Source organism: Mobula hypostoma, chromosome 25, assembly GCF_963921235.1.
Source record: "Mobula hypostoma chromosome 25, sMobHyp1.1, whole genome shotgun sequence".
NCBI lineage: Eukaryota > Metazoa > Chordata > Chondrichthyes > Myliobatiformes > Myliobatidae > Mobula > Mobula hypostoma.
The window spans coordinates 42302461-42324609 of NC_086121.1; the positions used below are offsets into that span (position 1 = coordinate 42302461).

The 22149-nt window shown below is 41.8% G+C and overlaps 1 protein-coding gene across 2 annotated transcripts in view; it reads right to left on the bottom strand.

Annotated features, from left to right (window-relative positions):
- epha8 (eph receptor A8) overlaps window positions 1–10442 on the bottom strand; it is a 390012-nt gene extending 379570 nt beyond the window's left edge. For both annotated transcript variants that reach the window (XM_063032812.1, XM_063032813.1), the window contains exon 1: window positions 9782–10442. In XM_063032812.1, the coding sequence (XP_062888882.1) occupies window positions 9782–10427 (646 nt within the window). In that variant the 5' untranslated portion in view covers window positions 10428–10442. The remainder of the gene's footprint in view (window positions 1–9781) is intronic.
- Window positions 10443–22149: the final 11707 nt, after the last annotated feature.

Here is a 22149-nt window from a genome sequence, read left to right on the forward strand (position 1 = left end):
GTAGTTTGTGACATTGTCTAAACAACGTAGGTGTTATTTCAAGTTTCTTGACCAGCACATTTCTGGATTTTCTGAAAATCAGTCTCAGTATTATCAGTGGGACCTAGCTGCTTGCAAATTCTCTTTAGTGATAATGTGGCTGCATTTTCAAAGTAATCTTTGTTTAACATTTTACAATAACTGTATTAAATAATATCAGTTTTTAAAAAGCAGAAGTTTTAATAAAGATTCATCAACAAAAACATTAATTTCTCTCTCCATAAATGCTGCCGGTTGTATTGAGCATTTCCAGCATTTTCTATTTATAATGCAGTTTTATTGTATTGTGGAAACAACTTAATTGCATGTATGGAGAGAAAACAAAACTTCAATTACAAATCCTGCAATGTTCTTTGATTCTAATATAGGGCAAACCATTGAATGAAAAACATTCTCAGCAATCCCAGCTTTTGCCTCTGGCAAGCTGGTCATTGAAGTCTGCGAAGGCAGCAAACACTTTCAGTTATAACTTTCTGGTGAATTGAAATTCTCCAAAGTCGCCATTCATTAGTAAATGATAGTAAAGCAGAAACCTATTGTATGTAATAATTTGTAGTCTGCTACATTCTGAAATGTTGCAGTTTTCTAGTATACTATATATGATTGCTTGCTGTGCTTATCAGTATCATCCAGTACATTGTAGCTTGCTTGTTCCTCTGAATGTTATTACTGTACCTCTACATTGTAGCTTGAGATGCAGGCTTTCTCCACTGAGGTTGGGTGAGACTGCAACGAGAGATTGAGTTAAGGGTGAAATGTGAAATATTTAAGGGGAGCGTGAGGGGAAATTTTTTCACTCAGAAGGTGGTGGGAGTATGGAATGAGCTGCTAGCGCAAGTGATTTCGATGTCAATGTTTAAAAGAACTTTGGGATAGGGACGTGGATAGGTGGGGTATGAAGAGCTATGGTATGGGTGCAGATCAATGGAACTAGGCAGTTTAAACGGTTTGGCATAGACCAAATGCACTGACGGGCTGCTTTCTGTGTCGCAGTTTTCTGTGACTATCCCTCTGTGCAGTAGTTTACCAGAGTTCTGCATTCTCCTGTGAGCTATGACTGATAGTGTCCCATATAGCAACAAAGTTTACACTGCTTGGGTATCTCAGTAACCTGAGTAGCCTGCATACAGGTCGTGCACAAAGAGTTAAACAGAACTTTTATGTTACAGCATGGTACCTTGGTAGATCCATTTCTGCAGTGATAAATAATTGGAAGAGATTAATAAAGACAAAAAAATACAAAATGATTATGGTGATTAAATGTCAAAACAAGAATAGAACCATGGCTGGTACAGTAATTAAGAAGGATTAAAAGGTTTATTTTGTTATCACCCAATGTGCTATGTCAGTTTTATTGTTTTCAAAGTCTTAGAATTTAACAATTTTTGTTGAATGTCAGTTTGAATATGAGGAACATTCGTATGAGGACGAGGAGTAGGTGATAACTAAAATGAAGTCCAGATCCTTCTTTGTGAAAACTGCTTGCAGTGTACATTTAGTTGTTTAATGTAACAATTTAAATCAGAGCAGCCAAACTGTCAGGAGCTGGGGAGGTCACAGTCTTTGGATTAGCCCAAGTGAGAACAGATATGGAAAATTGGGCCATGGGCATGGTTCATGTGGAGCAGCTTCAGATTCCAGGGGCACTGGGACCATTTCTTGACATGAACGGCCATTTCAAGATGGATGCTTTTTAATTCCAAAAGGCTGGAGTCAATGTCTTTTGGAGAGATTCACATGAGCCCAGCAGACAGCCACAGATGGTAATTGCAGTATCCAAACAACCTACAGTTCTTAGCGGCTGTAAGGACAGTGAAATCTGTTAATCTGGCAGCCTTCAAACCTTGGTAATACTGGGCTGGGAGGTTTGCCAGACTAATGGATATTACTCCTAGTAAGAAATATCACAACACCTTCACAGAGGTACTTCAAGTACAGAGTAGATATCCTCCCAAAGTGATAAGTAGTGAAGTCAAATTTGGTGCTCTCTAGATGATAAAATTGTTAGAAAATATGATGAAACCAAGAAGCAGGCGGGAAACATGTCTCAGTAAACAATCCAAACAAGATCTAACTTGACTATAGCAAACAGAAAGAGAAGGCTATGTCAGGAAATATAGAAACATAGAAACATAGAAACATAGAAAATAGGTGCAGGAGTAGGCCATTCGGCCCTTCGAGCCTGCACCGCCATTTATTATGATCATGGCTGATCATCCAACTCAGAACCCCGCCCCAGCCTTCCCTCCATACCCCCTGATCCCCATAGCCACAAAGGCCATATCTAACTCCCTCTTAAATATAGCCAATGAACGGCCTCAACTGTTTCCTGTGGCAGAGAATTCCACAGATTCACCACTCTCTGTGTGAAGAAGTTTTTCCTAATCTCGGTCCTAAAAGACTTGCCCTCTATCCTCAAACTGTGGCCCCTCGTTTTGGACTTCCCCAACATCGGGAACAATCTTCCTGCATCTAGCCTGTCTAATCCCTTTAGGATCTTACACGTTTCAATCAGATCCCCCCTCAATCTTCTAAATTCCAACGAGTACAAGCCCAGTTCATCCAGTCTTTCTTCATATGAAAGTCCTGCCATCCCAGGAATCAATCTGGTGAACCTTCTTTGTACTCCCTCTATGGCAAGGATGTCTTTCCTCAGATTAGGGGACCAAAACTGCACACAATACTCCAGGTGCGGTCTCACCAAGGCCTTGTACAACTGCAGTAGTACCTCCCTGCTCCTGTACTCGAATCCTCTCGCTATAAATGCCAGCATACCATTCGCCTTTTTCACCGCCTGCTGTACCTGCATGCCCACTTTCAATGACTGGTGTATAATGACACCCAGGTCTCGTTGCACCTCCCCTTTTCCTAATCGGCCACCATTCAGATAATAATCTGTTTTCCTATTTTTGCCACCAAAGTGGATAACTTCACATTTATCCACATTAAATTGCATCTGCCATGAACTTGCCCACTCACCCAACCTATCCAAGTCACCCTGCATCCTCTTAGCATCCTCCTCACAGCTAACACTGCCACCCAGCTTCGTGTCATCCGCAAACTTGGAGATGCTGCATTTAATTCCCTCATCCAAGTCATTAATATATATTGTAAACAACTGGGGTCCCAGCACTGAGCCTTGCGGTACCCCACTAGTCACCGCCTGCCATTCTGAAAAGGTCCCATTTATTCCCACTCTTTGCTTCCTGTCTGCTAACCAATTCTCCACCCACACCAATACCTTACCCCCAATACCGTGTGCTTTAAGTTTGCACACTAATCTCCTGTGTGGGACCTTGTCAAAAGCCTTTTGAAAATCCAAATATACCACATCCACTGGTTCTCCCCTATCCACTCTAGGGGAGATAGAGGGGAGATTTGACTCAAAAGTAGAGCTGTGGGGATGATTTAGTAGTAAGTGATACTTAATAACAAGCCCCAAAGGGTCACAAAACACGAGAGACTAAATACTTAACACGACAAGGTAACTGAAGGCTAGAAGCAACAGGTTGAGGTTCAATGGGTGAAGAAAGGACTGTGGATGAGAGCTGGGTTTAAATAGGCTGCAGGTGATGAGTTGGAAACGAGTGGCAGGTGACTCTTGTTAGCTGGGTGGAAACCAGTGGGTACTGCCTATGCAAGCCTGACAGGTTAAAAAGAAAATAAAGTGGGTAGCTAGAAAATAGAATTGGAGAAAGAAAAAAGAGAACCTAAACAGGCATTTGAAGAGTCATGGCTGGTGAGAGGGGAGAAGGACATGGCTGGATGATCTATGAATTCAGGAGGATGGCAAAGCTGGAATAAGTAACCTTTCATAGAGAACAGTACAGTACAGGCTCTTTGGTCAATGATGATGGGCGTTTTCTTAAATCTCTTAGATCAATTTAATGCTTCCCTACCACCTAGCCCTCCATTTTCCTTTCATCTGTGAACCTATTGAGTCTCTAGAATATCCCCAATGCATCCTCTTCTACCACCACTCTCAGCAGGCTTTTCCACCCGCTTACCACTCTCAGTGTAAAAAAAAACTATATCTGACATCCACCCTGTACTTTCCTCCAATCAAATTAAAACTATGCAACAAAATGCTGGAGGAACTCGGCGGGTCTGGAGGCTTCTATGCAAATGAATAAACAGTCAACGTTTTGGGCCAAGACTGGAAAGGAAGGGGGAAGACATCAGAGTAAAAAGGTAGGGGAGGGGTTGGAGGCTATCTTCTTTCTCCTCCCTCTACCTCTTTTATTCTGGTGCCCGAGTTATCCTCCTTCCCAGTCATCTGGTCCAGGTATAATATATCCTGGTTTGCTGAGGGAGATACAGACATCCCAACTCTCCTGGAGGTTCCGGGAGTCTCCCGTTTATTGATAGCGTCTCCCTAATGCCCGCAAATTATATACAATATCCCGGAAATCAATTTTTTTTGAGAGCGAGCAAGAGAGAGAGAGCTCACGAGAGCAAGAGAGAGCGCCATGGCAGAGTGTTCCAAAAAAAGAAAACATAAAACATACTTCACCCCAGACTACACTAAAGTGTACCCCTGCCTAATAAGGGTTAAAAATAATGACAGTGTTGCTCACTGCTCTGTTTGAAACAGTGAATTTTCTGTTGCCCATGTTGGATTAAGCCTGTAAAAGACATGTTGAGGTGAGTTTAACAGGTGTCATTCGTTCATTAGCATAACTAACATTATTTAAACTAGCTGGCTAGCTGCTAAGGAGCTACTGTATTGCAGACATCCCACCTCTCCCAGAAGTTCCGGGAGTCTCCCACAAATTGATGGTGCTACCTCGCTGAAATGAGTTTTTGCAGGGTGGGATGTCTGGAGATAGAGGAGTGAAGAATACCGGACTTTCAACTCTCTTCAGATGCGTGGGGTGTATCAGAGGATTGGAGAATGGAAAACCTGATATCTGTGTTAACCTTCAATGCAAGAGTTCAACTGTGGAAGAGTTTCTAGATGGAGAAGATACAATGAAAGAAGAGGACTGGAAACATTAAATTACTAAAGAAACAATCAGTATCTGAGAAGGGTTATTGAAAAAGATATGTTCTGAAACAAAGAACAAAATAAGGGCAGTTACAAGGCTGGGAATGTATTACAGAGATTCAAAGAGCCTGGGGGAAATTGAAGAGCAAATGTAGAGACAATATGTGAGAGTACATTGGCACCTGGAACAGATCATAGTGGAAGATTTCAATATTTAGTCGATGTCAATAGCACCGATGGGAAAGAATTCCTGAACTGCATTTGGGTGAATATTTTGCACCCTGCTTAGCAAGCTCAACTAAAGAGAAGTACAATTCCTGTCTGATTTCTGGGGAATCAATCTGGTCACATGACTAGAATCAGTTTTGAGGGATAGTGTAAATCTCTGTTTAGAAAAGCAAAGATTATTCAGGGATTTTGTTTAGGGAAGACAATACCTAACAAAATTTACGTAAATGTTGGTGGGAGTAACAAGGTGACCAACAAGGGAAGAATGTTTTGGGTCACCTACATGGATTTCAGCAAGATGCTTGATACTGTCTATCATTGCAAGCTGCATTAGAAGGGATAATGGAAAATGAGATGGATTGCTTGTTGGTATAAATAACCTGGTTTGTTTTAATCCAGAATAAATGTGAGGCAATAGTTAGGAAGAAGCTATAAAGAATGGAAATGCACAACTAATGGTTGACCATGAGTGATAAAGCTGTTGAAGTTCATGTCTATAAATCCTGTTTGGAAAGATTAAACAACTATGGTTATTCACGTCCAAACAGAAGAGACTGAGGGAATTCCTTATAACATTAGGAGGGGCCTGAGAAAAATAAATGAAGTCAATATTTCCTTCAGCAAAAGATGTCAAAATGCAGGGAGAACAGATTTCTGGTGATTGGTATAAGGAATAATGGAAGATGAGGGAAGAGTTTTTCACCAAGAGGGCGGTCTGGCCTGGAAGTCACTGCCCAAATGGCTGCTAAAGGTTGAATCCCTTTTGAAATTTTAACAGTACTTCAAGAGCTACAGGGCTATGGAGGACACTTACAAGACCATGGTAGGTTTAGATAGGATAGAGTCTGCTCCCTTTAGTGCATCGGTCAATGAGGAAATTATAAAAGAGAAAATGTTATGCAGAAATCGACTATGAACTGGAAATGTCTACTCATAATGGTGATGAAAATAAAGCCATTTAGAGTTTGGAGAGGGAATTGGATAAGCACCTGGTTGGAGTAATGGATGACACAGTGGCACAGCTAGCGGAACTGTTGTGTAAAAGTCCTGACCTCTGGTATTCTGTGTAGAGTTTGTATGTTCTCCCTGTGGCTGCTGTGCTCCCTGAGATGCTCCGCTTCTGTCTAAATCGCAAAGATGTGGGTTGATAGGCTGACTGGAAAACCTAGAGAAGGATAGAGTGAGTGATAAGATAAGAGGAGAGTTGAGTGAAGAAAATAAAGTAGGATTAGTGTAGGATGGGAGATGTAAGCAGAATTGAATTGAATTGACTTTACTTCTTAAATCCTTCATATGCATGAGGAGTAAAAATCTTTACTTCTCCATTTAAATGTGCAATAGTAATTTGTAATAAATAGTATGTACAACAGAACAGTCAATATGGCATAGAAATACAATTGTGTCAGCGTGAGTTAATCAGTCTGATGGCCTGGTGGAAGAAGCTGTCCCAGAGCCTGTTGGTCCTGGCTTTTATGCTGCGGTACCGGTTCCCAGATGGTAGCAGCTGGAACAGTTTGTGGCTGGGGTGACTCGAGTCCCCAATGATCCTTCGGTAAATGTCTTGAATAGTGAGAAATTCACATCTATAGAAGTGCTGGGCTGTCCACATCACTCTCTGCAGATTCTTGCAATTGAGGGAAGTACAGTTCCCACACCAGGCAGTGATGCAGCCAGTCAGGATGCTCTCAATTGTACCCCTGTAGAAAGTCCTTAGGATTTCAGGACTCATGCCAAACTTCTTCAACTACCTGAGGTGAAAGAGGCGCTGTTGTGCCTTTTTGATCACACAGCCAGTGTGTACAGACCACGTGAGATTATCAGTGATGTTTATGCTGAGGAACATAAAGCTGTTCACCCCCTCAACCCCAGATCCATTGATGTCAATGGGGGTTAGCCTGTCTCCATTCCTCCTGTAATCCACAACCAGCTCTTTTGTTTTTGCAACATTGAGGGAGAGGTTGTTCTCTTGACACCATGGTGTCAGGGTGATGACTTCTTCTCTGTAGGCTGTCTCGTTATTATTTGAGATTAGGCCAATCAATGTAGTATTGTCAGCAAATTTAATTAGTAGATTGGAGCTGTGGGTGACAACACAGTCATGGGTATACAGAGAGTAAAGGAGGGGGCTTAAGACACAGCCCTGAGGGGCACCTGTGTTGAGAGTCAGAGGGGCAGAGGTGAGGGAGCCCACTTTTACTACCTGCTGGCAATCTGACAGGAAGTCCAGGATCCAGCTGCACAAGGCAGGGTGAAGGCCGAGGTCTCCGAGCTTCTTGTCAAGCCTGAGGGAATTATGATGTTGAATGTTGAACTATAGTCCAAGAGTAGCATTCTCACATAAGTATCCTTCTTCTCCAGATGAGTAAGGATGGTGTATAAAACTGTGGTGTATAAATCTGTCAATCAATTGTGTCGGTATGCGAATTGTAGGAAGTCCAGTGAGGGTGGTAGCAAGCTGCAGGTGTAGTCCTTAACCAGCCTCTCAAAGCATTTGCTTATTATTGAGGTGAGTGTTACAGGACGCCAGTCATTCAGACATGTTACCTTGGTCTTTTGGGTACAGGGACAATGGTGTATGTTTTGAAACAGGAGGGCACTCTACACTGGGACAGGGAGAGATTAAAAATGTCTGTAACGTTCTCATGTTGCTCTGACCCCAGCATCTGCAGAGTATTTTGTGTAAACACACATGCTGGTTGGGCCACGCACATCCTGAGTACCTGCCCTGGGATGCCGTCCTTTTTATAACTCTACAGCTCTGAGCGGATATTGTTTTACAAATCGCAGGTTAACAATGGCAGGATTAGGAAATAGAGTCATAGAGTACCACAGCAGGGAAGCAGGCCAAGAGCAGGTTAAAAACAGAGCCTTAATATAATCCAGCGTGACTCACACCATCTCTTCTTAAATAGCAGGCCTTCTGCATGATTAGACAATACAATAGCCAAAGGTATATGTTAAATGTAGATGCTTAGTGAGTTCACAGATGGCACAGATGTTCTGAACAGCTGTCTGCAGTTTGAAGGTTGGTTAGACTTCGACAGGTTAACACCGGAATCAGGAATCAATTAACAGGCAAGGTGTATGTTATTAAACTAAGTGTAGGTAATCTCATCATATGATTAAATCATGATGAATACTGGCAAATGGAGCAGGTGAGATAGTTTAAAGTATAATTTCCTACCATCTAATGAGCAGTGAATTTTGATCTGTGTAGTGTATTTTATTTTTGTAGATCTTTATTATAATTTTGGTGCTTCGATCTAGAATAATGAATTAATGTAGGAGATACTTAGCTTTATGATCCATTAAGCCATTTTCTCTTGTGTTAGTTTTAGATTTAGATTTTGTAGATCTTTATTTTCTACAATAAAGATAATTCAATGCAGCAACCATTCTTTCTCTCTGATAAAGGTTTTTTGCAGTTCCCTCCACACCTCGCAGATCCTTCAGAAATATTCAGAATGTAATGAAATACGTTTTCTCCTTTGAGCAACTGGGTGACACACTGTGCACTGACACTCTGCGGAAGACAAGCCCCTGTTTCAGCACATTTCCCCCGTAGTCACATCTTGTCACTTCATTACTCACTTTTCACCTTCACAAGAAGAAAACTGACCTCAAGCAAGTAATCGCAAAGCACTGATAAAATTCCAGAACATGCAATCCCCAGAGGTTACTTTTAATTCCTGTTAGAAATAACAGGCCTTCTGTGTAAATTGATAAACTTGCAAGATACTTCAGATAGTGATGTTTGGTACAATCTGGCAGGAAATTTCCCTTCTCTGTTGTTTTAGTCAACACTGAGTGAAATAGATCATGATTGTTGGATACAGCTCAATCCATGACAGGCATAGTCCTCCCCACCAGTGAGTACATTTACACAGAGCATCGCCACAAGAAAGCAGCATCCATCATCAATGACCCCACCATCCAGGCCATGCTCTCCTCTCTACTACCACAGGCAGGAGGTGGAGAAGCCTTGGTTCTCACACCTACATGTTCAGGAATAGTTATTACCCTACAACCATAAGGCTCCTGAACTTGCAAGGATGGCTTAATTCACCACTATTCTGAACTGATTCTATGACCTACAGACTCACTTGCAGGTCTCATATTCTCAGTATTAATTTCATTTACAGTCTGTTTTTTGCAAAGATTGTTTGCTAATCTCTGTGATGTATTGTTTTTCTTAATGTTATTATGCTTTTCTTTCCTGTAAATGCCTGAAAGAAAATGAATCTGTATATGTATATGGTAACACATACATACATACTTTGATAATAAATTCACTTTGATCTTTGAACAAATAAGCTTTTAACCTTCGTGATGTCAGGCAATGCAGTGATGATGCAAATCATCATGATTCTTAGCGATTCACCTCAATCAATTGGTCTGGAACAGATGTAAGGATGAGGTGAGGCTGAACTACTGACAGGAAGAGTTGAGAACTCCAATCCAAAGTCATCCACTGCTACGTCATCTAAATCACACGAGGAAGAGATTTTAAGCAGAAAAAAGTCTTACCTTGGCAACTATCTCTTTGCTCCTCATAGCCAGCACTGCAGACGCATTTCCCGATGGGAACAAGCCACTCCCCCTCTGCACTGCAATACATCTTGGGCGTATCTCGCTCTTCACTGTGGTCCACACATTGACCTTGAACTTCGACCAGGGAGGAGGAGTCAGCCCCAGTCACTGCATCCGGAAATACAGCCAAGTTCCGAATTGTGGCCGGGCATTTCTTGTAATAGACCCTCACAGACACTATGGCGATGCAAGCTCCTATGTCCTGGAAAGCCAGGTAGAAGCCTTTTTTCTTCAGTGGACCCACTCCACGAACTTCAGTGTTTAATTTCAGCTTGCGCACTCCCAGGTCCACACTGGTGAAGCTTTCATCAGCTGCCACTGTGTCGATCTTGACAAACTGGTTCTCCCACACATGAGGACCAATATCTCTGTCAGACTCAAAGTAATACAGGTTGAATGTCTCCTTGCAGGTCCCCACAACTCCTGGCATGCTGTTGCAGTCTCGGAGGGTGAACTTTATTTCTATGTATATCCGATGTGCCCCATTCCGCTGGAGCCAATTAGTCCTCAGCCAGTTGTTTTGGTTTGGCGACATGACATTGCAGACTTGATAGGTGTGGATTGGAGTGAAGAATTCATCCATCTCACTGATAGCATCCCACTGGAAAGGAAAACAATTGGATTTAATAATGCTTTTACATGTGCCTCAGAGGGGATAAAAAGTGGTTATAAAGCAGAAATACTGGAAATATCATATTCAATGTGTCAGGCAGAGAGTTAAGCAGAATCCACATTTCATGTCACTGACCCTCCATTAGTATGTTTCCCAGTTCCAATATATGATTTCATCTGTATTTTGTAGGAAAGCTTAAAGCCTGGTCCAGGTCTTCATGTGGAGCTCACTGGACAGGTACCATCCACATAACCCACACTTGCATCTACATTACTCTCTGTATCTCTTGCCAGGTGTCATCACTAGGTCTCCAGATTCTGGCAATTCATTCCATCCATCCTATGGCAACTCTGAAAAACGACCAATCCAACGAGATGCACTCCCCTGTTCTTTCTCCATTGCCATCAATTATTTCCTTTTTTGAACTTTTCCGCATTAATTTTCCACATACTCTGGAGATATTACATTGTCAATTAGGGTATCTGACCAGAAAAGAGCTATTCATCTTGCCTTTGGCTCCTATGTTAAATTCACTATAACTGTGTGCTCTGGTAACCACCATCCTTGACTGTGAAAAGAGCCTTGCTCAAATTATCCGTTCTGAATCCAGTAAAATGCCATTAAATCAGCACCCTCTGGGCTTTGGTGCTTCCAGAAGGGGAGATTCTTCAGAATATTGAATGCTGATCATGTTCAATGCACTTTGAATTTACTTTTGTTTTAGTTGCTTCTCAGCTAGATAGTAAATCCTCCAGTGTACGCATGTACTTTTGTGGGCACAGGAAATGTGATTCAGGAAAAACCACCGAGTTCCTCTCATTAGCTTGTGCTGGATTTTCAAACAGTGAGACGGCAAGAGTTGTGGTTCAGACAGACCTGGACGTTATGGCATATGTATCACTAGAACCTGATCCATATTGTAAGAGAATTTGAGCACAAAATTAAAGATATCTTCCTGCAGTTACATAGAAACACTGACTCTGGGCTCAGCACACAGAAGCAATCACAAGAATGGTGCCCCAGCACATCTTTAAATTTTTAGGAGGCTCAGTTTATCACCTAACAACTTTAACAAGCCTCTTCCGATGTCCTGTTGAAAGTACCCAGACTGGTGCATTATGGTATGGTGTAACAATTTATTTAGATTATTTAGAGATGCAGTCCGGATCGGGCCCTTCCGGCGCAGCAACCCACCTGTTTAACCCTAGCCTAATCACAGGACAATTTGCAATGACCAATGTGGGAGGAAACCAGAGCACCCGGAGGAGACCAACGCACTTCAAGGGAGAGCGTACAAACTCCGTAAAGCAGTGGGAACTGAATGCGAGTGGTTGGTGCTGGAAATTGTTACACCGGCAGCTAAACTCCCGTCTCGCACATTCTCCTGTCTTCTCCCCATCACATTTGACATTTTATCCCTAACTATGTTAAACATTTTTGTAAAAATGCCTGCTACTTGTCATCCTAATTTGATTGGTCAATGCCATTAATTTGTTAGTAACTCATTTATATTTTCAAAATTTTAAGTGCTTGATCTATCACATATCAAAATTGGTGTCTGTTCCACCACCATTAGGTTGTTTCTTCGCATGTGAACTGTTTCTTACGTGAAGTGTTCTCGCTGTCACATTGAGGGATACACAAGATGAAAGTGGGCCTGCAAGGCTTTAATAATGTTCTAAATAGAAAGCTTATGAGGTGTATTTGAGTAGTAGACTCAGCTCAATACATCATGAACACATACCTCCTCACTATCAGTAGAATCTACATGAAGCACTTCCTCATGAAGACCCCACCATAATGTTATCTTTCATGTGGGCAGGAGGTAGAGAAGAATGAAGTCTCACACCACCAGATTCAAGAACTGCTACTTCCCTTAAACCATTTGCTTCTTGAACCAACATGCACAACCCAAATCACTAGTAGTGACACACAGAAAATGCTGGAGGAACTCAGTAGGTCAGGAAACATCTATGGAAAGAAATAAACAGTCAACAATTCGGGCCAAGATCCCCCTTGTGTTTCTAGATCTCATTAGTGAGATTCAATGTCACTCGATCCGGCCACTCTGTTCTGGCCCAAGCCTTTCATTATCCTAGTGCACCACTTGCCTTTACTGGGAACTCCTTCATCCTCACACCCACCTTAGATTTTTGAGTTACAAATAAGCTGAGGTGGTTCTTCATGCTTAGTTTTTGGGGGGGGGATGGGTGGTTTGACTGTAGGGAATGAGTGCTCTGACTTGGAGGATGTGGGCCAGAGTTTATGGGGATGTTGAGGGAAGGGTTGGGGGATGGAGTTGAAGGCCTCCTGGTGAGGAAAGAGAAGGGAACCTGGCACAGAGTCTGGAGGGGTAGATGCTGGTGGTGAGAAAGCGAGAGACTGAGGGACAACCTGGTGGGGAGGGACAGAGAGGGTGAGACCTTGCAGAGAGAGATGGTGGAAAACCTGGAGGGGGGGGGTCTCCTTTAAAATTGCAACAATTCACATTGGCTCGGCTAAATCTTCCTCTGAAAATAGATTACCTCACGAAACAGTAATGGTGATCCTATTGCTCGGAGCAGAGCTTGAGGGAATAATCAGGCCCTGCTCTCTGGATTATCTTGTGCCAATATTTAGGTCTAATTATTAATGATAAAAACATTTAATCCAAAGGTTTTGCAAACTCCCTTTGAGCATTGTATTGGATATAAATGTGATGGTGGTTTATGAGGAGTACGGGATGGAAAGATCCCCTCACTGAGAGGCCAATCCTCTTGGCCCCAAGTGCTGACTGGGAAACTGGCTCGAAGTAATTGAAACAGTTCGGCTCACCCACTTGAAGTGATCTCAGTGATATGTCAGAAACTTCTTCAGTTTATTCATCTCAAGGACACTTTATAAACTCCCATTTCACAAACAGGTGACTTGCGCGTATACGTGTACAGGTGTCCCCGCTTTTTGAACATTCGCTTTACGAAACCTCACTGTTATGAAAGACCTACATTAGTTCCCTGTTTTTGCTAACAAAAGGTGTTTTCACTGATATGAAGAAAGGCAGCGCGCGAAAAAAAAGCAGCGCGTGATAAAAAAGGCAGCGCGCGCCCTGAGCAGCCGCTCTCCCCCGGAACTGCATCCTAGCCGGCATTGCTTAAACACATGCCTGTGAGCAGCCATTTGCAAGATGAGTTCTAAGAAAAGCCTGAAAGAGCTCGTAAGGGTGTTACACTTAGCGTAAAACTAGACATAATTAAGCGTTTTGATCATGGTGAACGAAGTAAGGACAAAGTGAGTTTGGCTCTTGGAAGGTGACGAAGATGACGTTGAAGAGGTTTTGGCATCCAATGACCAAGAACTGATAGATGAAGAGCTGATGCAATTGGAAGAGGAAAGGATAACAATCGAAACCAAATGAGTACTGATAAAGTACGGCTTTATTTTTGAAAGGGTACTTCAGTTTAAGGCATATTTGCAGGATGGTTTGAGTGCTTACAAAGAACCGTGTGATAGAAAAATGCGCAAGGCTCAGCAGTCAAGCAAGCCTTCCACATCAGCCACAGCAGACGACGAGCCTCAACCTTTGACATCGAGGCGGGCAGTCACCTCTGATCTGGGCCGACATTTACATGCCGGGCGGCACCTAATTAATGAGCTTGTTTATTTCAGCTTTTTTCTTAAAGATGTGCTGTGTGCCTCCCGGCCACCGCTGTACGCCTGCATTCTTCGCGGCAATGTATTGGTCGCTGCCCGGAGGGTGGGGGTCATTGCACCACCCAAACTCAGATGACTCAGCCTAACACACCATCATCAGTGTATTCGCTGTCTTCCTGATTCCCATAAGTGATACTACACTGTACATACATTATTTCGACTTTATATCGGCAGTGCATTTTTATGTGTTATTTGGTATGATTTGGCAGCTTTGTAGCTTAAAGGTTACTGGAGAGAGTGTTTCTGCTGACGACGCTTGCCTGAGATTTTCGCTACGGAGAACAGTGCCAGCAATGATTGTGGAAAAGTATTTCTACTTTATATAGGCTGTGTATTAATCATATCATTCTTGCTTTTACTGTATGTTACTGTTATTTTAGGTTTTAAGTGTTATTTGGCATGATTTGGTAGGTTATTTTTGGGTCTGCGAACGCTCACAAATTTTTCCCATACAAATAAATGGTAATTGCTTCTTCGCTTTATGACATTTCGGCTTACGAACTGTTTCATAGGAACGCTCTACCTTCGGATGGCGGGGGAAACCTGTATTGAAAACATGACCTCTGCACAAAAGAAGTTGCAAATGCAAAGCCTGGGTAAATGACAGCTTATGTTAGATCATTTGTAAACAATTGGTGTAAAATTCCTTTTTATTTGCACTTATGAATCACTGGTTTTCTGTAACTTTACACCCTCTTTAAAACTGTAGCACTGGGTTTGTCACCTCTTCTCACTTTCTTGCGAAATACGTCATCACCCTTCCCAGCAACCTGCCCTTTTCATCAGCCTGTCAATGTCTCCCTGAAGCCTTATGCTACCCTGTAGACCTCAGAACTTCCTTTCACACTACCTGTTACTCCTTTCTCAAGGACACTCTCCTACCTTCTAACATGTCGGTATTTTCCACAATCACCTTGCTTTGTAACTGTGCTATCGAACCCATGAACACTACCTCATTACTTTTTATTTTATTTACGTGTTCTTTTGCCATACTTATTTTAGCTTAACTAGTTAATAGTCATAATGTATATACTTTATTTCAGTTTTTATCTCTCTATTTACTTATGTATTGCATTGTATTGCTGCTGTAAATTAACAAATTTCACAACATACAAAACATATGCCAATGATATTAAGCCCGATTCTGATTTGTTTCAATCCCTTTGGTCTCTCAGAGCTCTACTTCTGCACCTTTTACTTTTCATATTCAATAGAAGAATATCTAGTCTGTTTCAATTGAATTGCCAAAAAGCATTTGTAATCCCCCTGGGATAGAGGTTTCTTTTTAACTTACTGAAATTAGGCTTCTTCAAGCTGTTTATCCAGTGGTTACAGGTAACATTTTTTTAAAGAGGCAAAAAATGACATTGTATGTAAAAAGGTTAAGGAAAATTTGCCAGAAACACTGTTTTATCTCGATGCAAGTCATTTGCAAAGGAATAGTGTGAAAAGCCTGGTCGACCACCAATGTAATATTTGTATTTCAAAAGAATGATAGAAGGCATTCAGGAAATGATAAACCGTTTCACTTTATACTACTGATAGGAATGATTGTGTTAGTTTTGTACATTAGTTGCACTTTAAACTCGAGAACTAGAATTGTCTGAAAAGTGTCAGGTAAAGCAGCTACTAAACAGCCCCAGTGACCTGGGTTCACTCCTGAGCTCTACAGGGTCTGCACGTTCTCATGTGACATTGGAGGATTCCTCTTGGAGGCAGATAAGAGAAATATGGAAATACATTACGAGAAAACCCAAAAGAGCTGCGAGTACTCAGCTGCTTAATCGACATCTCATCTGGACTGAAATAGAGGTGAGAAGGCCAGTATAAAGAGGTGGGGAAAAGTGGTGTGGCTAGAGCTGGCAAGCGGCAGGTGGATCCAGGTGAGGACCCGAACTTGGTTTCAACCCATAACGCCAATGCCCATTTCACTCTATAGATGCTACCTAACACACCGAGTTCCTCCAGCAGCTTATTGTTATCTCAGAGAGAGATTAACAAAGTTAACATTTCAGCTCAATGACCTTCCTTCTGAACCAATGAAATGCCATCAAACTGAAACATTCACTCAATTTCTCTCTCCACATATGCTGCCTGACCTGCTGAGTGTTTCCCGCGCTTTTCGTTTATACTCCAGATTTCCAGCATCTTCTATTTTTCAACATGAAGATGTTGTGCTCCTTCTACTGGTGTGATAGCTCTGCCAGTGAGTCTCTGTTGCTCAGAAAATGAATAGTCTCAATCCTCTAGGGTTTGAATTAGATTTGGTTATGTTGAAAATGTCAAATTTTAAATTTAATTTGTTTTTCTTACTTTCCTTTTCCTTTCCTTGATCTTCATCTTCCTCTGTTATTGTTCTGTCTTTATCTGCTTCACTTCTTATGCACCCTCCTTACAGCCCTCGCTGAGTTCACTCCTCACTCTTTGAGGAGTATCAGTCATGTTGTTCATCAAGTCCAGATAGCCTCACATTTCCAGCAGCTCTATCATGCACTTCTAACAGACAGTAGAGTCATTCTTGTCTGAAATTTTACGTGCAAATCACGCAAGACCTTGTAAATAACAGGAATGATGCAATCAAAGTCCCATCATGTCATTTACAGGTAGAGGAAGGTGAAGCTCAGCCAGTTAGCTCAATGATTCACCAACTCGTGCAAGGTTCCTTTGTTCCACAGAAGTTACTGACCAATGTTACATTCAAAAAGTGTGCATTGGTAATACGCTGTTATTTGTGTCAGGTTGGCCTCGGCTAAAAGGCATCTCAGCATCTGAGGTCGAATGTTAATTAGTCTATTCCAGGAAAAAATGGCACAATTTCACATGCTTCAGATATAATCTTCTCTTCTGATGGGCCAGCTGGTTGTTCTCAACAGTCCCGACTTTCAGACTGTGAGTGTGTTTCTCTGCATATGTTCTGCTGTAAGAAACACTAGCTTTTACATTTAAATATTCATCAGTTGCTTTTAGTGGCCCTTCATCGGTTCACCAAATAGAAACTAATCAGGAATGGTTTCCTCTAATTGGAATCTCTCTCAGTAAGAAGAGGTGGTATCCATGGATCATAATGTCTGGCCTGAACATGCTGTGTGCTCCCACCAGGTGAACTCCTGCCATATATTGCTCACAGCTAAAGACCAAGATTTCTGTGAGCTTTACCTGATCTTTGCCTTCAGTAACTATTAAGAAATCTGAAGAAATATCTATTTTTAGTGATCACCCTATATTCCAAATAGTTAAGAATAGTACATTGGGAGAATCCTTTTGCTGGAAACTTTCTCCACTTTCTATTTCACTCTATTCTCTACACTCTATTTCAAAATAGTTTTGCTTCTGTTCCCCTTCATTCTTCTCTTCTTTCCCTATTTTTTGTCCTATTGCCTCAGCATAGGACAATACAGTAACGAACGTCCCATTTGGCCCACAATGTTGTGCTGATCTTGATGTCAATTTCTGCTAAATGTCTTCTTCCTGTGTACTATCTATTACTCTCCATTCCCCTCAAAATTATCTGCCTATCTAAAGGCCTCTTAAACTCTTCAAAGTGCCGACTCTACCACTACCCCTAGTAACTTATTCCAGTCACCTACCACTGTGTTGTTAAAAAAAAACTACCTGCCCCTCACATCACCTTTAAACTCCCACCACACCAATTGTAAAAGCATGTTGTCTGGTATTTGATATTTCTACCCTGGGGAGCAAGTTTTACCTGTCTGCACTATAATTTTAAAAACATACATCAGGTCTCCCCTCACCCCCCAATGCTCTAAAGAGAATAACCCAAGTTTGCCCTATCTTTCCTTATAACTCATACCCTTTAATCCAAGCAGCATCCTGGTAACTCCAGTACACCCTTCACAGCCTCCACATCCTTCCTATAATGGGACAACCATCTCTATTTCTTCCTCTTCTCTTTGCTCGGTTACTCTCTTATTGCTTCCGGCATCTTTCCATAAATCCATACCTTCTCCCATCCCCCTTCAGTCACATTTATTTTGCAATTTAAACTGGAATAAAGTCACAGTGGATCCATGTTATTTCCCAATGGGAAAGGAGAGCTTCTATCAAGGTTAGTGTTGCTGTGAGATGGGACTTTCTGCTGTGAAATTTATCCTGTTTTGCATCAACAAGAGTACAAACTTCATTTTTTGGCCTTCATCCTCGAAATCAAGAAAGAGAAAATCTGCAGATGTTGGAAATCCAAGCAACACACACAAAATGCTGGAGGAACTCAGCAAACCAGGCAGCATCTATGGAAAAAGGACAGTACTGTACTTAAAAAAAAAATACTTTTTTAAAAGGACTGTACTTTTTTCCCTTAGCTGCTGCCTGGCCTGCTGAGTTCATCATTTATTTACAGAACAATTAACTGATATTAACTGTCAACCTGTATTTTTGCAGGGCTGTTCTAAAGAATTCTGGAGGTTCACTTCATACTTTGCACACTACTCACACTTATTTCAGCGCTTTCAATTTTCACCTTCGCTACATTCTGAACTCTGACGTTCATTCCAGTGCAGATTTATCTACATCCAACACTCCTTGAACTGGTGTCATGGAGATGATCCACTGGGCTCAGAGGTACTGGCCTGGACATGTGCTGAATCTCGTCAGAGGAAGGAAAGGAATAGAAGCATAGGCAAAAGGATGAGGTGAAGACAGGTGGGGTGAGCTCCTGTGGAGAGAAGGTGCTGACATGGGCCACTCCAGACCAAAAACAACCATCCCCATGACTGAAAGCATCGATATGCTGACTCAAGAGATCAATAAGGATTCCCAAGTTTGGGACCATGCTGTCTTCTCACTGCTACAGTCAGACTGGAGGTACTTTTCTACAACCATCAAGTTCTCCAACCAACATGCTCAACCTCAACCCTACCTCTGCAGCAGAAAACTACAGATCATGTCTCGCACCATGAAATTGTTTTTGATTGTGCTTATCTTTGCACTGAGGTCTTGTTTTACTCAGAAACTTTTCTTTACTATCTTGTGTAATACATGTGTGATTTATATTCTGTATGATGTCTGAATCTACATGCCTGTGATGTGCTGCATGTTTTGTATTATACCTGTAGCTCACAGCGCTTGTGCACATGACAGTAAATTTCCAATTGTTACATGATAATTTAATCACATGCTCTTGGTAACCATCACACAGGGAAAACTGCTTGAAAAAGATGAATAAAATTAATTTTGCTTTCATTCAGACCTTGTCTTTGAAGTTTATTGCTTCCATTTTTGGATTTGTAAGTATACATTTCTGAAGGAGATGGTGATTACAATTATGATCAGAAATTGTACATTTAGGAAGGGTAATCTGCAACCCCAATATTCATGATGGATATCAAACAAATATAGTGATATATCTCTTCATGTTTCTCAGTTCCAAAAGTCTGATCAAGACTTTGGTTTCTTGACAACTATACAATGCTTTAACTGGTGATGTTGGCTTCTGAACGAATGTTAACATGAAAATCATAATCTGGGCACTGGGCACAGAATCAGACACCATACGCACGCTGCACATTTTCTATTCAGGAGTTAATACTGAGAAGCCAGCTAACCCTCGCTCTACTGGTCAAATTTAAGTTTGAATGTGAAGCAGCTCTTGCATTTGACAATTGTGAAGGAGAAATGTGGAAGCTGCAGTAAGGCAAGGGTTAAAGACAAAATCTGGGCAAGAATATCCTGGGACAGTTGTAATCAAGTGAGACTATTTGAGACACTTCTGCTTACTACAGACGAGATAGGCTGGAGTGACTGTGGCAGTGTGTACTCAAGCAAGACGAACGAGCCCTCTGTAGTGAGACTTTTTCCAGAAAAGACTTACTAAAACATAGTGTCCCTTTACACAATAGGGGTCCCAGAGACAGATGAGATAAGAATAATGGAAGAAAGTGAAACATTCCCAACAAGTAAGGCACAGTTATCTTTACTAACCTCAAAATATTGTCATCTGCCCACTTCGAGCATTGATTGACTTTTAACACCTCTGTTGTCCTTACTAACTTGAAAATATCACTGGCATCCACTCGACGCTTCATCTGACTTTTAACGTCTCTGTTGTGAATGGTGATTGAACTTGCGAGTTAGGAATTCAAACATGTACAATTTACAATGATCAATATCCATAAACGATAAGCCAATTCTGTATAAAACTAGTAGTTTTCTGTTCAGTCTTTAGACAGAGTGGATGAAATGGGCCTATGCTTTCTCCTTGTGCACATAAAATAAGAATATTTTGAGTTGTAAGAGTATGTGTGTTCTGTGCCCAGTTACTTTAGTTATTTTATTTATTATTAGAAAGAACCTACAAATCTATTTTTAGGCCTGGGGCCGTGGCATAGCAGAAAAATTTCCATCTCATAGCCTCAAGGAGCAGATGACCTGATCATCTTTTGGATTTGAACTCTGTGATCTCAACAGCAGTTTAACAGCGCACTACCTTCCATTGCCTGCTGGTTCCAATAAATGTGGTTCCAAAAGTTCCTTTCACATTGTAGAGAAGGTACTTACATAACTTAGGCCAAAGCAGTAACAGCCAGACGTTCAGTCGTAGGTCATGTCACCTCCATGCTTCCAAAGCCCTGCACTTGCTCAGAATCCACAGCAATGCACACAAAATGCTGGAGGAACACAGCAGATCAGGCAGCGTCCATGGAGCGTAATAAACAGTTGCTGTTTCAGGCTGTCTCCTGATTAGGAGTCTCAGCCCAATTTATTCCTCTCCATAGATGCTGCCTGACCTGCTGAGTTTGTCCAGCACTATGTATGTGAAAGCTCTTTGACCCACCTGAGATAATTTCACTGAATTGTTATTAACTCTAGGCTGATTCAATGTGCTCATGGGACTACTGGCAAAATTACTGTCGGAGGGCAGTGCTGGCAGAATTTTCGCAAGGGTGAGAAGGAGAGATGTGTGGCACTGAGACACAGACCTAAAATTTAAAAGAGGACACCTGGTATAGCTACTGCATCACACTGCCGGAGAACTGGGTTCAAACCCAACCAAATGTGTTGTCCGTGTGGAGTTTCCAAGTGGGTTTCCTGCAAGTGCTCCAGTTTTACCCCACATCCTAAGGACACGCAGGATGCTAGGTTAAATCAAGTTCAAGTTTAATTGTCTTTCAGCTAAATGAAATATCATTCCTCCGGGACAAAGGTGCAAAACGCATTACATACAGTTGGACACAGCATGTAAAATTATAATAGCAAATACAGTCAGAATGGCCTGAAGATTGTTGTGTATGGGATGTTGTCCTGGAGCCATGTTTCTGCGAGAATAAGAACGCAGCAGTTCCTCATCTTGTGCTGGGTCAGTCACAGATGAAAGAAAACCTGCTTGTCTTCCAGCGAGCGAACACTGGAGGGCAGCACCAATGGGACAGCCATTCTGAAGGGGCCAGACCCCAAACCAGCACGGATTCTAATGCACCCACCATTCCTCTGTTCCCTCCCACACTGTTTTCGGCGCCTCTTTCCCTGTGTAGCTGTGCCAAGCGATGTGGTGACATGATGTTCTGGTCCGTGCAACTCCTCCGCCATCATCAGTATGGACCACATCCCGCATTGTGACCAGAGGCTCATCAAAGGTATTCACTACTAACAGGAGGCAGCTGGGTGGATTTACAGTCTTTGCAGGTCAATGAAAAATTAATCAGACAGAACCTAACTGGGCAGTGAGTTAATGCAGGCTGACACTTTATTATTGCCAGCTTCATACCAGTGAAACAATTCCAGATCAGGAGCTATGACAGTGAGTTTGGGCAGGAGAAGAGAAATTCTCCTCCACAGTAATCAGGCAGGTTATATTAAGAAAATTAAAGATTTTCCTTGAAAACTCTGCACCTTTTAGAACTTTGAACACTGAACAGCATTGCACTGGACAGGCCATTCAGTTCAGGATGTTGTGCAGATCTTGGTGCCAATTTATATTAAATGTCCTCCTGCTGTGTACCATCCATAACCCTCCATTCTCTTTATATTCATCTGTCTAAAAGTCTAT